The 19,205-nt window shown below is 34.6% G+C and overlaps 1 protein-coding gene across 3 annotated transcripts in view; it reads left to right on the forward strand.

Annotated features, from left to right (window-relative positions):
• The window catches only part of LOC123712902 (espin), a 102,028-nt gene that overhangs the window by 67,105 nt on the left and 15,718 nt on the right, over positions 1–19,205 (forward strand). For all 3 annotated transcript variants that reach the window (XM_045666266.1, XM_045666267.1, XM_045666268.1), the window contains exons 3-11: positions 850–1,033; positions 4,840–5,022; positions 8,785–8,886; positions 9,491–9,710; positions 10,246–10,419; positions 10,858–10,990; positions 11,649–11,738; positions 13,493–13,598; positions 17,400–17,601. In XM_045666266.1, coding sequence (XP_045522222.1) covers positions 850–1,033; positions 4,840–5,022; positions 8,785–8,886; positions 9,491–9,710; positions 10,246–10,419; positions 10,858–10,990; positions 11,649–11,738; positions 13,493–13,598; positions 17,400–17,601 — 1,394 coding nt within the window. The remainder of the gene's footprint in view (positions 1–849; positions 1,034–4,839; positions 5,023–8,784; positions 8,887–9,490; positions 9,711–10,245; positions 10,420–10,857; positions 10,991–11,648; positions 11,739–13,492; positions 13,599–17,399; positions 17,602–19,205) is intronic.

Here is a 19,205-nt window from a genome sequence, read left to right on the forward strand (position 1 = left end):
TTAACACTCTACCGCAGACGAATGAATGGCAAAATCAATGCTGTATTCTAAAATGTAGTGATTATCTTCTATAAGTTCGCTTCTACACTAAATTATCATTTATGTATTACTCATGACAGCAGTGTTGGCCTAGTGTTCTCAGCGTGCGAGTCTCTTGAGGTCACAGGTTCGTTAGGCTATGTACCAATAGATTTTCTGTCTATGTGCGCATTTAACATTTGCTCGAACGGTGCAAGAAAACATCGTGAGGATTCGTGTAGACCCAAAAAATTGTGTGATGGCTGATCACCTATATGCCTAGTAGATTGACAAATGATCATGAAACAGATATATAAATCAGAGGCCCAGACCTACGTAGGTTGTAAGTAGTCAGTAGTCTCTCAAATAAAGTTGTACGGTACTTATTCGAGTGTATTCTTCAAACATATGGAAACAGTTGCTTGTTGGACCGAAAGATTCTTTTCTAAAATTTCTCTTAAAATCTTTATGCGACAATATACATAAAATTGTTCCATGTGCCTCGTACGAAATCGAATTACCTAGATAATTCGCCAATGTTTCCGAGAATATTGATATTTTCCACCTCGCCATAGAAGATGTGCGGAAGTTCTTAAAGAGGCGGGAAGACTCTGATTTTGTTTAAGCAGTAATTTGAAACATTAAGTATTATTTGCTGTTTCAAATGTTAAATTGCAGTTTTCTTTAGTTTACATTTTTTTAAAAATATATTTTGTCCATTATTTATTGTCATATTTTGGCTTTCTGTATTGTCTACGTGTTTTGTTTTATAATATGTTTGTTAGCTGTAAGATTACTAATAATTAAATAAATTACTGTCACTTGTTTCAGTGCGAACACGGCTATGGACAATGACGTCACTCCTGTGTACCTAGCGGCGCAGGAGGGTCACCTGGCAGTGCTCAAGTATTTAGTGTTGGAAGCAGGAGGAAGATTAGATGCGCGTGCTCGTGATGGGATGTTACCAATACACGCGGCGGCGCAGACTGGATGTCTGGACTGTGTCAAATGGATGGTAAGTTGTAGACCGCTTTTTTGTTTTTACGTATAATACTTAACATTATCTTTGGTTAACATGAATGAATAATGAATGAATGAAGGTACAAATTTTTGGCTTTAACCTAACATAATGTAATTTAGCTATTAAGGTAGGGCCGTGAGTCGACAAATTTATACAATCTTTTGCCGCGAAGTTATACTTTGCTATATTCCGCAAATTAGAGAGCTTTAACAGAGTATTCAAGTAATGAAATAATAGTGAGAAAGGCAGATCGAGAAAAAATACACGCTATGGGTTGATGCATTCGTTTAGTAGTTACATATTAGAACTTTACATGGCAATTCTGTCGCATAACGTCTTATGCAGTAAACGCAGATGTTTTATTTATTTATATTATCATTATCATACACGGTACGGTACATCATCTTCTATTGGGGCTTTTACCTTAGTATTAAATCATTTACAAAGAAGTTTCACTTCTGTTATGTGTACTTTGTACGCACGCTTTTATTTTTATTTGAGCGTCAACACAATTTGACATAAAGACAAAACAGCGGACATATATCGGAATGTCATATTGTTTCATTAAGCAAAGATATGTTCGCAAATTTAAAACATACCATTCACTAATTATAAAAAACCTTTTGTGCGTAAAGACTATAATTTCAAAGCAATTACTTTTAGATTTTATATTCCTCTAATAACGGTATTCAGAGAAAAATGTGATGCAACATGTTCACGCGTACAATATATTGCACGACAATTCCTTTCTTATATAAAGACAAATACATTTTTTATGCATTGCATAAGTTTATTATCGGATAGGAAATAGATGTCGTGATTCGAATAATGAAAGCAATTTCAATAGGAAATCTCTGACAAATATAAAATACTTGTTTCCGCGCTTTAGACAAATCTACTTAGTGTATGTCCGGTTAATAAGGAAATCTAATTATTTCTTTTAGTAAAGATTTTTCTATTTATTAGTTTTCTCTGGATGTTTTTGTCGAAGGCGAAGATTTTTGTATCTGTTTCATGATCAATTATTTCTTTTAATCGACAAATATGTATACAAACTTCTTCCGCGCCGTGGAGCCTGTATGCGAAACCTATGAAGCGCAATTTTTTTATGAATCTTCATGTTTTAACGTACTTTTTTTACTATTTGTAAATTTTGTTATCCAGTTTTATATACGGAGACTATTAAAAAAAACAGTTCGCTTCCGCTTGCTTATTCACGCAAAAGAACCAATGTACATAGCTTCGGCAGCATCATCTTAAATTAAAGCAGATAAACAAAGTAAAATTAAACCACAAACATAAATACTATCAGGGGCGGCGCGGGCCTTTCAAGAATTGGTACGCTCCTTTCTTGAATGACCCTAAGTCGAATTGGTTCGGAAATACATCAGTTGGCAGCTGCTACCACATAGTGGTGGTTCGTGGCAAAAACTGCCTTAAAAATCGCTCAGTTGGGCAACGATGGACGTCGAGGTGATACAGATGGTATTTTGTATTTTGCCTTGACGTCCGATAATGGAACTCAGCAGCAGGTATTGACCCGAACGACTCTTCTGTACACTGTCCATGGTAAATGCGGTAGAAGATGCAGACTCGAACCCGTCGTGTGTTGATTAGGGGAGGCTCGCACATAGACTCTACTGAAATACAATTGAAAACCTAAAAAAAATATTGTTATAACAGTCCGCAGGCATATTGGAACATACGCAAGTATCTATTACGTATATATTCGAATATTATTATTTACCAAATGTATCAAAAATATGTTGTTTTTAAAACTGTTATTGTGCCACTCGATAAAATTTGTAAGTAACTATCATTAATTTACAACAATAATATTAGTGAATATATAGTGTCGGTCTAGTTGGCTTCAGCGTGCGACTCTAATCGTTGAGTACGTTTATTCAATCGCCGGCACCAATAACAATTCATACTATTCGCTCGAACGGTGAAGAAAAACATCGTAAGGATCTCGGATTGCCGAAAAAGTCCGTGTGTCAGGAATGGGAGCTTTACCTTGCAAAGATCATGATCATGAAACATGAAAAGATTGTAGTGCCACTGATTTAAAGTTTATATTGCAACAAAATGCGTGCCTTACGTATGCTTGCCAAACATGAAAATTTAACAAAAAAACAAAAGATAAAATAATTGCGTGTCAGCGGGTTATAGAACGCAGTATGCTGAATATTAGAACGATTAAAAAAATAAGGCACACCAAAATTAGAAACATAACCAAGGTAAGGGATGGATTGGAACACGCTCAGTCGCTAAAATGGACGTGGGCCGGAGATGGAGCGTGACAAGAGATGCACGAAAACGGTGACCACATGGGCGGGTCCACAGGGAAAAAAAAGAGAGGTAGATCTGTGGGTAGCTGGGAAGACGACATCATAAAAACAGCTGGTTCCAACTGGATTCAAGTAGCCCAATCTAGAGAGGACTGGCTATCTTTGGAGGAGCCCTTCACCTACAGAGGAGTTCTTACAGAATGAAGAATAATAGTTTAATAGTAAGGTTCAGGAAAAACTAACACAAGTAAATTAAGGATATAAACTTAATTACTAACAAAACTAATAATTGTATGTAAGTAAACTAGTGTCTTGTTTTATAAGCTGTAAGAGTTAAAAGGCTTTTTTATTTATTATATTGCATCAAAATACAACTGCCTTCAGTAAATTGCTTGTTTGCATAATATATAAATGTTAGCAATTCAACTTTCCATAAATGATTCATCTAATCATGGGTAGGATACCCATGATTAGATGTATCTCAAACATGTAATGACGGCTTTCATAGGCAACGGAAATAGTTAAGATCGATAGAAAATGTCTGTGGCATTTGCACATTGTCATTGTAATAGACAATAACTCTTCATGAGTTAAGTGCATCTCTAATATCGAGAAAGTATATAGGTGTAGACTTGGCTTTGAATATATTATTCATTGTTTGACTGTAGATAGAATTTGGGTTATTGCTTATAGACTTACTATTTATTGTAGGAACTGTCAGTATAGCACTTAACACAAACATACACTCATACTAATTCACTAATTCAAATGCTTTATATCTTTATGAAAAATAAATTTTAATAAAGAAACAACAAAATAATTACAAAAGCCGTGTAATCGAAATCGCCTTGATATTTTATAGGTTAGAATGATGATTTGGTTCAAATTATCATATCTTTGACTGTAATTATTTCTCTCCTCTATTTGTTTGAAATTTATTTTTTATTAATTTTTATTATTACTATGTAGCTTAAGAAAATTTAAAATACTCTATATTTGATTGCTATAATAACAAATACAAACAGTAATTCTATAATGTTATTAACGAGGTTTGAAACTAGATGTCAAGTCAGTGATATTCATGGAATGTGAGTAGGCGCTGCTTCTGAGACAATAAAAATGTTGAACGTGTAACTAAGAAAGTCAGTGGTGCTCCAACCTTTTAGGTCTGGGCCTCAGATTTCTCAAGCTGTTTCGTGATCATTTTTTTCCAATAGGCAGAGAGCGGCAGGGAGCGTAGCGTCCACAGTGAGTCTCCATCGCCTTCGGTCTTGAGCCTCGTATTTCACTTCGGTCCAAGTCTTTCCGGCTCTCTTTTCCTCATCTGCAACTCTACGGCACCAAGTTTGCTTGGGATGGCCACGCTTCCGCTTAAGGCATGCCAGATAATGTTTCCTTCACCACCCATGGGAAGGTATCTCAGGGATGAGAGTCGCAACCTGCAAAACCAACACACAATCAATCAAATCAATTAACATCAGTACTTAATCTTAACGCATGTAATTTCAGATCGTAGAACGCGGGGTAGACCCAAACGCCAGAGATGGAGATGGCGCCACTCCTCTTCACTTTGCAGCCTCGCGGGGCCACTTGTCAACAGTCCGCTGGCTGCTAAGACATGGGGCAAGACTACACTTGGACAGACATGGAAAAAGTCCCATTAACGATGCTGCTGAAAATCATCATTTAGAGGTTGGTTTCGTTAACACAAGTGTGCAATTATAAATAAATATTTATTTACACTTTGTTACATTTCTTATAATAATACATAAAAATTATAAAGGATGCAACGGGCGGCCTTATCTCTAACAGGCGATCTCTTCCAGGCAATTCTAGTAAGGAAAAAAAGTATGTTGGGTAAAATGCAAGAAGTGCATAACCAAATGTTATAAAAAATATAGAACCTTAATCTAAAATAACACAATCAATATTAATAAAACAAACTAAAAAATAACTAATTTTCTTTTTAAATAAATAAGTGAGAAGAGAGTAAATGAGAGTTTTAAATAAATAAGTAATTTTACTGGGAATCGAACTTGATTATACGCCATTACTACTACAATAGCTTACTTATTATAATGTGCTGTTCAATCCGCACTAATTCGGTTGTAGCACGAGTAGACTAAAGATTTCGATAAATAAAATTTTAAAACCATCTTTTTTTGTTGGACATATGGTTTTGTGGTCTTTTCTTTTTGCATTTTCATACAACTAGAATTTTTAACATATCTGTCATATTCATATTTATATATACATGAACATCAGGGATAACATAGTATTCTAATAGAGATAGAATTTTATAAATAGGTCCAGTCGTTTAAGAGCCTATTTAATGCAATCTAACAATCAAATCTTGAAAATATTAATGTAAAAAATTATTTATCAAAACATAGTAACTCGAATATTTTCAGTTCGGTTTCGTCAAAAAATCATTATTTATAGTTGGTAGGTACAGAAGTCTTATCACCTACTAGGCCCGAATAAGCTATCAGACTAATTATTTATCTACGAGTAAGGTAACATCATGATTCCCATACTATAAAGAGGTTATTGAATAAACCTTCAGTAATTACTGGATATTTAATTCACTTTCCATACAAACAAACAATGGAGATGAAAGTGTATTATAGTCGTACACTTGCGGACTATTAATTGGGATCGGTCACTAAGAATTATGTCCCGTGATTTTTATGGGATAAGTAATTGTTTTCCAGCAATGTTATCAGATATTTTATTACGTAAACAGTAATATTACTAACACGCACACACACAAGCATATATGTAAATATTCATTTATTGGTGTGTCTGTAAAGACACACCAATATTTATTAGTGTTATATTCTCGGTAGGCCGTTCATTGTTAATTATTATACAGTTATTTTTTATAAAACTTGTTGGCCACCTAAATAAAAATAAATAAATAAATTAAATGCAGTTATTATAAGTCCCATCTGAATGAGAGGAGTGGGAATAAAAACCCTTCTTATCGAAATAAATATGCATCAACTAATATGAATAATAACGTATTTTCAGAATAGTCCGTATAAAACATACCTTTAAAAATCCTTATAGAGTAAAATAACGTTTTATCAAAATATCCATAGTTTAAAAATATTAATTTTCATATAAAACGATCACAGATCTAACCTATTATTATCAGTTAATAATTAGTTTAATTCAGGTAAAAACTGTTCGACATTGAAGTGTACTTAAAAACAATAACATTTTTGAAGTGAAACTTCTTTACCGGCGTTGTAAAGAAAATTACCGTAACATTTTTCGTTTACGCGTCACATTATTTCGTTACGCGTCATATTTTTTCGTTACGCGCCATCTTTTTCTTGCCCCTACCACGGTTGGTTCGAAGAGATTCGAAGCCATTGATAACAAAAATATATAAAAACGATAACAATGATAGTAATAATTCTATTACAATTAATGAATTTTTGTAATAATCTTTGTAGTATAAGGGAAAATGAAATAATTGTATTATTTGTATTCATGTCTATGATAATAAAAGCCTTTAGTTAAACTTGATCTTTTTTAACTTTATTGACCCAATTTCTGTAAAGTTGCAGAGGTCATAAAGAAGTTTCACTTCTTACGTGTGTACACTAACACATTTTTATTTTATTTATCTGTCATTGTTTTGGAATCGTTTAATGTGTCCGCGAGTGTATCAATGTATTGTCTATGATTTTCTATTTCACTTTAATGATAGGCCCTAAAAGAATGCTCGCGTCAATCAAACGATGAAAACATGTTACGAAATCGTTTTAAATGGCGTCATTATATTTGTTTTATAAATTTGAATTATATAAAAAAATGTTGACTTTATAGAAGCTTTAATACATTTATTTATTTACACTTCGTTGCATACAGAAATAAATAATACAGTTGACATAATTAAATGAAATGGAGGACAGAGCTTGTATTGAACTGTGTTATCCTTATCGATTAAAGGCTGTTTAATATGAAGTCTTTAGTATTAAATGTATCTCATAACTCTTCCTTTCTTGGCTAATCCTTGAATGTCTGCAATGAGGCTATGGAATTCTCTACCTGTATCTATTAGCTTAGCTCCTGCTCTATCTTCCTTTATCCTACTGTACGAACATTATATGTCACATCGTGTCCTTAACTTTTGTACTAAGTGTTCTAAAATCATCGTGATTCATGTGCACATTTTCGTTTGTGGTATTTTTTTATTGTCGCCCTGTTTACTGTTTACGTTTGTTTTGCACTACTTACACTTGCCTTTTCAAATTTTTCTCGCATTTCTTGAGATCGCTCGAAAGCGATAAGTCCACCAGTTACCGTCCATATAATTTAATTATAACTGTATTGTACTTATTTATGCAAAGAAGTGTTTATAAATAAAAAGCTAAAATAAATCTAAAAATTTACTCCCCGTGTTAGACCTTTAATGCTGGCATTTCCTCACTGTATTCCTCTGGTACTGCCAACATCATGATATGAACGCAAGATATAACTTTCTAATATTTGAATAATTTAAATTATGTAAGATTACGCGTGACGACACGAATATCTTCCTTATAAGTTAATGATATGTGCGTGTAATATGTAATCTTCACGAAAATTAATGGTTAGAAAATGTTCGCATCGATGTTTTGTACGCGCTGTATTCTAGATAGTAGATCTAGATAGTACCTTAAACTAATGACTATAAAACATTTATATTTACGCTAAGCTACGTCGAGAGGAAATAAGTAATTTTTTAAAACACAAGAAACAAATGAAAATTTAGAATTATATACAATAAAATCACCCGACATAATCTTTGCAAAAACTAGCGAACAGTGGCCGACTCCCAGTGGGGCATTCCCTGGGTTTAAACAAAGAGTATACTTCTCCCTGAAAGGCCGGCAACGCACCCACTAAAATGGGTGTCTATGGGCTGTTATGACTACAGGCCAGTTTGCTATCGTATTCTAAAAAAAAACACATTCTGAGATAGACAAACTATTCAGATATAAACTTAAAAACATTGCCTGCCGATTTTGATATCGACTCTACAAAAGTCTACATGTTTTGGAGTGGTTCTAAGGTTGCTAGAACCTAGATACTGCACGCTTTTACATAGCCACGCTCTCAATACCTTTTCACATAATTATACACTCACGCATGCTTAAGGACACGATTTTCAGTTTCCTTTTGTTTTACACATACGCTATGTACCACGGAAGAACTGTATTCTGGTCATCTACAACATAGGGGCTCCCTAGTATGGGACGGACGATTGATAAATTTTGTCACAACCATATTTTATTATGAATAAAGTTTTAAAAAACGTTTTTAACTACAAGAATTAAAATAGTATTTAAGGTTGATCTCCGGAGTGTCTGGTTGTCTATTATCAATCAAATTATTACGCTTGTTCATTATTAATATGATACATTTTTAAAATGATGATATTTTATAAAAATATTGCAGTGTTTAAACGTTCTCGTGGCGGCGGGTGCAGCGGGCGACAACAAGCAATTGTCGTCATACAAGGCAGTGCACTCCTGCGCATGTACTCCCGGAGAAACAAGAGTAAGTAGAAAATATTATCTATGTATCACAAAACATCTCTATAGATTCAACTAAAGTATACTTCTTTATAGTCTTCTATATATTCCACCAGGATTTTGATCGACGTTTCTTGTAACTGCATAGGAGTCGAACTCCTTTGGCATCCATTCCCTTCCATCTTCCTTACAGGCTTTAATATTGGTTAATTTAAGCGGTTAAATAGGCATCTCCTATACCACTTTGCCCTTCAACAGGCCCCATCAGGTGGGATTGTGGCTAAACATCTGTCCAGTTCCATATTTTAAAATATGTCGACCTACTCTACTCCTTTATTTAAGATTGATAAAAAAAATTGTACTTTCGAAGGAATCATTATTTTTTGATTTGGAAGAGATTGACGAAGGTTCCTCTCAATTTCTCTGGAATACTACCATCAGAGGTTTACTTATTATAGTATCACCCTTGGGATATTTCCCCTCCTTATCTCTTTTAACTAAATTGGTTCATAAACAACATAGTTATCCGCGAACACACAAACAAAAAATATACGGTTGAATTGAGGTACCTTTCTCCTTTTTTGATGTCGGTTTGAAAGTGTGCCTTGACAATGAAATGGGAATTCCAGTGTGCCCTCTCAAGCTGCATCAACGCGAGCAACCGGTCTCCATTCTACCTACACGGACCAGAGCGATGTGCATCAACCCGTGAGCGTCGAGGGTCTGTCTCATCAACCGTGGGGTCTATCGGCTCGTCCAGATCTGGGCCAGCCGATGGTTTATACGTCAACCCAATGCAGAGAACAGCGCCAGTGGCACAGCACAGCTCCTCGGGAGAGGAAAGCTCAGGTTTGTTTGTATTGTGTTTGTGTAAGAATTCTTGACGATTTCGATCAAAAAGTTTGAGAAGAGAAAGAAGCAGATCTTGAGAAGTACTAATACAAACATTTTATTCTTTATTCATTCCGTTTTTTGCTGTAACCGATGGAAAAGTAGACATGGTAAACAATGAACAAATTTGACGACACGCGCAAGCATTGTTCTAAAATATAAAAAAGAACTCTATTTTATTGGCTGTTAAGAAATTAATGGTTCTAATAATAAGACACACTAATAATATACATTATATATTACACTGAAAGAGAACCATATAAATGGTTTGCATCGAGGAAAAAAGTTTTAGAAGACAAAGAGGATTGTTTTAATGTTCATATCCTTGGGTGATATATAAACGTAATTTTCTTCAAAATCTTTGCAAAATATTTTGCTTTAAAAAACACACAAAAAAATATAAGCCCTGGATATAACTAAAAGACATCTGTGCCTATGAAGCTTCACTCTTTAGTTGTAACAAAAGTAAGTTGTCTAATAATTCTCTTTGCAGGATGTTCCGCATCAGAAGCAGACACAACAAACTCCGGTGGTTGGTTTTTGCACGGGTCCACCAACACGTCTGGAGCCCCTGCAGCGTTGTACCAACGAGTCAGGGACCTGTTCCACACTCGTTCTCCAGGACCGAGGGTCCCTGCTGAAGGTCAGGAGGCTCCCACTATGACAGGTAGCTTATCGCTTTTTTCGCTAAGCTATTCATTGCTCTTCTACAACCCGAGTCTCCAAAAATGAATTTTAATTAAAATGTAACATTTTAAATGTTACAACCTATATTTTACCATTTAAAAATAAGACCCCTGAAATTCATAAAAGAAGAAATATTGTCCAAGTATATCGTTCGTAGGTATTTGTAGAACTGGTAATAAATCTCTATCCAGAAATCTCTGGGACAACAAATATACATATTTCTGTATTTCAATGACTTAATACATATATTTATTATTGACGTCTCTTCTAACGAAATATTTTTATCCGCAGTTTTTTCGATTAGGGACAGCTGTCCCTACTTGCTATTGGCTCACGGCTTAGCCTACTATAGCTGATAGCTTAGCAGCTTGTGAAAAAAAAGTGATAAATTGTATAATTTCATAATAAAATATTTTAGTGAAAGCGGAGGTGCATGGGACCAAGGAGGTGGCTCAGGAACAATCGGACAGTGACAGTGGAGCTGATGCGAACCGAAGAGATCACCATTATGAAGATATCTATTTAGCGAGGGATGAACATCTTAGGAAGAGGTATGGTATTTTCACATTTCAAGAAAGACAACAATTTCAATTGACAAAAAACAATTTCTTACCAAATGTTGGGAACAGAATTATACGCTAAGAGTTTAAGAGTGAACTTACACTCCTATCTGTCAAATAGGAGTTAAATATAACTGTCATTAAAAAACATATTGGTTTTGACACGTGGGAGTCGTGCCTTATAGACAATTGACAAATTTGGTGTAATGGATTGAATTAGGATTGCACAGTTTGAAATATTCATCTCTTCTACAGCTTAAACGCAATTTGAGAGAAATAGACTACTAAAACTAAAACTACTTTGATTAAAAGTTATTCACTGTTCATTGCCTGTTTCATTTAACATTCATAGTGAATATAAGTGATCAGCCATCTGCGCCCTTAAGCAGTATGGGTAACATTCAGAGACAACGCAAAATGTATGTGAAAATCAAACTTTTGACGTACTGAAGCAGACTTTGTGCTCTCGTTTCTGAATCTTGCCCTGAATAATTGTAAAAGAAGACGAAAAAATATTCTTTCTATATGAGCATAAGAATTATGATGGTAGGTGTGTGGAAGGTTACAACAGTTCCTCCCAAGGAGTGGATGAGGTCCAACAGCAGTGTTTAATAAGTATCAGACTAAATGAAATATTTTTCGTTGATAGAAGCAGTTCTCGAGACTCGGGCAGTCACAGCCGACCGGGCAGCGCGGCGTTAGTCGTTGACTATGACAACAAAGATAATGCCACTGATGCGTGAGTTAATTTACGAATTATTAGTCTGTGGAGGAGAGGGTTTCGAGGTCGCTGCTGTTTGTGTGTTAGCTTTAAAAAAAAATGGGTCTGGGCCTCAGATTTCTGCATCTGTTTCATGATCATTTGTCAATCTATTAGGCGAGTAGGCGATCAGCCTACTGACACATGCCGTTGACTTTTTGAGTCTAAGACATGTCGATTTCCTCGTGATGTTTTCCTTCACCGGTCGAGCGAATGTTACAAGCGCACATAGAAGCAAAGTCCATCGGTGCACCGGGGATCGAACCCACGACTTTAGAGTTGAGCGTCGCACCACTAGGCCAACACTGCTCTTTATAAACTATATATAAGAATAATAAAAAAAAATGTTTGATTAGACTTTAAGTTAAGTCTAATCAAACAATTCGATCATAACTATACCACAGAGTTTAACTATTTTTTTAAAACTAAATAGGCGGCCTTATCGTAACTAAGCGAAATATTTTAGGCCCATTTACCATGGAGAGTGTCCAGAATGTTTCGAATTAATACCCGCAGATGAGTTTCATCACAGGGGTCGTAGCAGAAATTCCTGTATCACCACGACTCCTTCGTTCCACAACGAACGACGAATAATAATAATAATCAATCATCTATTTACAAATAATTGTATATTTAGATCGATCAATTAAAAAAATCCGCACAATCAGCCGTAACAATAGGCATGCAAATGTAATATTAAATTTCATTAACTCATTTAATAAGAACATCAACACAATGCAAGTTTTTTCGGCGCACTATTTCTTAGGACTTATAGGATACTTATAAGAAAAGAGCGAGCCAGTTTTTAAATCAGCAATAAGCTCGCAAGCCCTCTTACATTAAGTGTCCATGGGCGGCGGTATAACTTAACATCAGGTGAGCCTCCTGTCCGTTTGCTCCAAAATTAAAGAAAACCGTAAAATAGAAAGAATAATATCCACAAAGTATGAAAGTACCGACTTCAGCGCCATTTGCCGGGCTGATTTGGAATCTAACCATCCAGGTAGCCACACAAACGCATACGAAAAATTCATTCAAATTGGTCCAGATCTCAGTGACACACGTACAGAAGAGTTATATATATATAAACATGGAGTTTATGCTTTTTCTTATCGTCGGGTAATATTGTAATATAAAATGTTTCATCAGAATCTTTATTCTCAATGAAAGAAAAGTGTAACTAACTATTGGCAATACCTAAAATAGTATACAAATCATGAATCACAATTGATTATGGGAATCGCATCTTTAACAAACATTAAATTAAAGTTATGAAAATTAAATAATACTTTATAATTTGTAGTCAAACAAACAATATAACAGATTGTAGTTTTTATCGAATTGACTTCTTTTTAGAGGTTAAGGTTAACAAAAACGTTATAGTTAAATACGTGTTTGATTCAATGTATGCCTGGTTACAACTTTCAACAATAATGTCGACCAAATAAAACCCGATAGGCACCTATGAACACTAAGTATAACTCCTACGACAAAAATGTATTGGATTTGATTACAACAAGTCCAAAAGTGTGTCAGAAAAAAAACACATATAAAGTAAATAATATTTGCAGATATAAAATTTTGACAAAGGGACTACTGTTCATGACTGTTACGAATGTTTCTGGACCTCACTAAATAATGGAAGAATCTAGAAATCAAGAATTTGTTTGTCTTATTACTAAACTAATCTTGAATTGTGTCTAAAAGTTTCTGAAATATACTTTTTGCCGCAGATCGAACAAGAACTACGAAGAAGTCTCGCCACCACCATTGGAGACACAGACCAAGTCTACTATTGCCACCAAGTTAGCAGCACTAACACACAAAGCACACACCTTTGTAAGTATTCAATTTAAAACCCGTATAATGTTTTAAATTTCACATTATACATAATTTTCTTGTATAATTATATTATTGAAGAATGGACTTTAACCAAAATCACTCCTCGTAGTTTTGATTTTATCTAAGTATGTGATGCTTAAATTAAAAACAATAAATATATATTGATCCTTCACTATATTTTCCATGGTTGACTCTAATTAAAACACAATACAGTATAAATTCCTCGATACAAATAAAACACAAAGTTACATTTGCCTAATTTCTATTCATTCATGACATGTATGTACAAAAATTCATTGAGTAGCACATTAATTTGGTCGAATTTACACTCGATTTGAAAAAAAATATATTTTACGAGTTTTATAAATAAGGAGCGATTGGTGATGACTTATTTTTTATTCCGCGGAACACTGTATCGTCATCATCTCCAGCGAACTTCAGCCATACCTTTGTTTCACTAGTCACTAAAGCAGGCGAAGGGAGACGCGCGGATGCAATCACGACTTTTGTTAGCCTAATGCGAGCTCCATACACCTTGGATTGTAGTAAATTGTATTAAACTATATATTTTAATGTGTGAATTAAGTTTTGCTACTGATCATGATAAGATAAAAATTGCAGTCTAGTGATGATTCTGAATCGCGGTGATAATGTTGCGTCATTATTTTATCAACGTGATAAAGCTATAAAAACTACTATATTAGTGTACTGTTTTTAAAGAATGATAACAATATTTGAATACTAATTACCTAATTTTTTGATTATATTATTTAAAGTGAAACGAAAGTCAATATATAACTCAAGGTTAGCAATTTATATTAATGTGAAATCGTTTTACTCTTACTTATTATTTAGTATGACGATTCCATGACGATTCCCATTATGTTTTGATTTGAGTCAATAATTAGAACATCTTGTTTTTGCATTAGTTTAAATTATTTGAACATATCTTCAGTTCATGTGAACTTAAAAGAATATAATAATATTTTTTCATTGTAAAGCTAGAGTTTTTATGTTTGAAAGAGAATGCAGCAGCTGCTCGTTTGAAGTAAAATGGTTTTCTATAGGCCATTTATCACGGAAGGCACAATATAGGAGAGGATTTTGTATCAAAATTATTCCAAGAACATGAATAATATATACCCTTGGGACGCGCGTGCGCTGCGTAAACGGTGAAAGTTACGCAAAAAGAATGTATGACGGACATTTTCCTCTCGATTTTATTAAGCCAGCCTTGTCCATGAAAGCATATTATAACTATACAATATATAAAACAATTTTTATATAATTTGTTCGAAAACAATATTTTACAAAAGCTGTTTTATAAACCCATTATCAAAAATATGATATATAGTTAGATATATACGAAAAGTTTCAAGACTATGTATTACAAATATATTTTTTAAAAAAATCACAACAAAATGTCCAAGTATCGCCCAAATGTGAGTATTTCATTAACCGCAGGTAACAGTTAGTTAATTAAATCCAAAGTAAATATTTCATTATTTATTTAAAACTCAATGTTATCAATTTAAATAAATTTAGCAACATTTTTATATTTTCTTGGAAGAGAGGCTTTTAATTAAGGGTAACTTTATTTTGGGTAACTTATTTTAAATATTAAAAACGCCTTCGTTGAAAATATTTTGCTAACATAAATTACAGATTATTTTCTTTATTATGTCAATTTCTATACCTAGTGAGAACTATAATCCTTGCTTGATTTCTAAATCACCACTCAAGGCCACAGCCTCGATCTCCACAGCAGCATTCATTGGTAATTTAGCAACTTGATAACAGGCACGCGCCGGCGCATTTTCCGGAAAATACTCCGCATACACTTTGTTCACGTCAGCGAAGTCGTCCAAGTTTGCCAACAAAATGGTCGTTTTCACAACACCCGCTAAAGACGAACCGCCGGCTTTTAAAATATGCTTCAAATTCTCCAAAGCCTGCTTAGTTTGGGCAGCAGCTCCAGACACGAGTTTTGTGTCTGGTGTGGCCCCTAAAACACCGGATACATACAAAGTATTATTTGCCAATACAGCCTGGCTGTATGGACCCACAGGCTTGTATATGTTGGGTGAAGATATTATGGTCTTCGTAACTTTTGCGATTGATTTACTCATATTGCACGTCTGGTTTCGAGTAAATTCAAATGAGTACTGAACCAGTGATAATTACTTGTAGTGTTGTACATATTATTTACATTTGAAGGTTCTATTTATTTTATTTATACTATTAAGACACAAGACTCGGCGAAAGGTCTATTGAGTAGCTGAAAACACCACCAGTCCACCAAGTCGTATTTCATCACAGTTTTATCGTAAACCCGTTACAGTTAATAGGATTAAACATAAGCACAAACGTGAGATCTAGTAGTATAAACTTCGATCAGGGATTAAAGGTACTGTCAAATATTATCCGCACTAGCATTACAGTGGTCAATACAAAATCGTCCCATCGTATAAGTTGATTCTATGGGATCACAACTTGTTTCACATATAAGAAAGCTAGTTATTTTACTTAATAAACAGTTTTTTTTAATATTTTACTAACGGCGCAAGGTCTGGGCCAATCTAATAGGCAAGTAAGTGAGCTTCCTGCGTCGAGATATTTTGGTTTAAGGCATACCGGTTTCCTCGCGATGTTATTCATCACCGTTTGAACAAATTTTAAATGAAGTCTATATAATACGGAAAGTCTGTTGGTGCACAGCGATGGATCGAACTTACGACCTCAGGGATGAGTGTCGCACGCTGTGTCACTAGGCCAACACTGCCTTATCTTTATTGAATTAATTTATATAATACGCACTTATTGTATAAGAATACGTTTGACCTTGTTACTTTTAGAGTATCGCAAACGTATTTTTAATACTTGTCCCAACACTAGCAATGACTTCACAGTTTAAGGTTATCGACTGTTTTGACTCGATTGCTTTGATAACGAAGTGACACTAGTGGATTGAGTGTTGCTATACGTTAAAATTATTGCACGTTTCCTGGGTCAAGGAGATGCTGTATTAATAGAGGATATTATTGTGACTCTACATTTTCCATAAAACAAAAAAAATAAATGCTAATTCATAAAATGTTAATTGCTATGAATGTTATGTAAATGTTGAAGTGAATGAAATTAAAAAAGCCTGAGAGCAAAATTTACAGTCTTGGCTGGTACCGCTTCCCCTAACCCCTTGAGTGTGGGAGACAAGAAAGCAAGTCGATGTTGCCATAACTTTCCACAATATTAACCGCTTAGATTATTTCTACCTAAATTAACGAACCAGCACAATGCTTTTTATGAATTTTATGTTCAACAAGTTAGCATAATTAAATATTTCATAATTACAATTTAGAAAAAAATCTCGCAATTAATATTTAGGTCAAGTTAGAAATGAATACTTCATGTTACGCAACAATATACTCTCATCAACTATATAAGCTATATAAACAACGAACATTATTGAAGCCTTGAAAGATTTAAGCTATTGCGGAATAAGCTTAAAAGATGTACCCGTATCCATAGCGCAAAATCTGCTGCATCATGAGCTCAACCCACATACACACCCTGACATTTATACTATCACACAGCAAAGCCGAAATTTGTATTACGTGTTTTTTTTTATTACGTATTCCATCTATAATTCTTTCAAATAAATATTGTTATTATTAAGCTACATTCAGTAGCTAAAACATAGTCGGAGGTTTAAGATTCGGTTTCTGACGAAATAATATATTAAACGTAGAGATGTGTCTTAAAAATACAAGAGAGGTAACTATAACTGGTGTATCGCAGGCAAGTCGTATATCATCAGCAGCAGGAAGCCGTCGCGCATCAGTATCTGATGATACAGTCGTGGTGCAAGCCTCTGCATCATCGGGTGTTTCATCTGGGGGCAGTTCTGGGGATGAAGCTCCACCACCTCCTCCGCCGCCGCCGCCACCTGTTGTTCTGGAGGAACCAGCGCTGAAGCCGTCTGAGTTGAGGAGCAGGCTTGGTAAGTTGCACTTACGTTTTTTTAACCAATTGGATATAAATAAATAATTAAGTCTCGAAGTCTACTAGCTCTAGCAAAAGTGCTAGATTTAGTAGTTTACGCTAAACTCAGCGTTAAGTATGGCATTTTTGCTCCTCTTAAAACCTAAACAAAATATGAATCTAGCGCTTCTATATAAAAAGCGCTGAGTAATCCAAAATTGCAAGGTCTGAGATTAGTAGTTTACGACAGTTTTGTCAAGAATTTATTTTTTAATTAGGGAATGATGACTGATACACGTGGACACTACCAATACCAGAGGGCTTTAAGAATTGGTACGCTCTTTCCTAAGGACCCTAAGTCGAATTTGTTCGCAAATACTTCAGTCTGCTGGTTCCACATAGTTCCACGCGGCAAAAACTCACGTCAATACGATAAATTCAATGACTTTCGATACAATTTGTATAAGGCGTTCGGCATCAGTTGTTTATTTACAGAAAGTTGAATGGAATCAATAATATTGAATCCACTTTCTGTGCTTTCACAATTCAAAGTCTTTGTACGATGTTTCAATGTTTCCTAAAAAACTGTCAATTTTTGTCATCGGACGTCGAGGTAGAATGAGAAACACACAACTTGGAATTTTTAAAGCATCTTTGAACGTACCAATTCATAAAAGGTCGGCAATGCACTGGGTAGCCCTCTGGTAGTCTAATTGTCAATGGGCGGCTTGTTCTCTAAAATGAGCAATAAATATCTGGGCTAGCCTTACCAATGCAGTGAATTTCAGTGTTGCCATACCTTTATTTAAGTATGTATGTTCTCTCCCTCTTGCTTTATTGCACTGTTAGGCGTTGTGATCATTGTGGGTGCATGGGGCTCCACACTGCGCACTTTTGTTTACATTATTCTGTAATTAATTAACTTTAATTATATTTGTTATTATACTAATTACTTCTGTTTAAATGATATATTACTCTTTCGAACGATTTAACTCAACAACGAAAGTTTATTATTAAACTGATAATCTACCGGCGAAACAGCTAACTGGGGCTTTCCTCAACAAATACGAATCGCAATACATCGAAGGACAATATTGCTTCTGGGATCTTTTTCAGTTTATATTTATCGATATTTACTTAGTATTAATAATTTCAATACAATTTTGTATCACGAGCCTAGTGAGAGAATTGAAAAATACAAAACCATTCGAGTTATTGAATTAGTGTAACTTTTAAGTGCTTAACAGTGGTTAGTGGAAAAAAATTCTACACAAGAACAGAGTGTCTTCCCTTTAATAGAGACTGTAAGTAGTGTTATTGGACACTTTCTTATGTTAAATATTCTTATTAATAAATTAAGTTAGACTTATATTACTTATTAACCGCTCATCTTAGGTGCAATAGACGAAGTACTAGAAGTCTCCCAATTGCGTTGCCGGTCTTTTAGGTTTGGTAATTGGTAAGATCTACATAGCGGCAATAAGTTACTTTAAAATCTTTGGAAGACAAGTATTCTGCTGCTTCTTAAAGCAGACGCGCGGAAGCCTAAGCACCTTCGTGACCAACGAGATTTCCGACATGTTTGAGTATATTTGTAAGAAATGTTTCGTCTTCAAAATTTAA

The sequence above is a fragment of the Pieris brassicae genome, chromosome 8 (assembly GCF_905147105.1).
Source record: "Pieris brassicae chromosome 8, ilPieBrab1.1, whole genome shotgun sequence".
Classification (NCBI taxonomy): Eukaryota; Metazoa; Arthropoda; class Insecta; order Lepidoptera; family Pieridae; genus Pieris; species Pieris brassicae.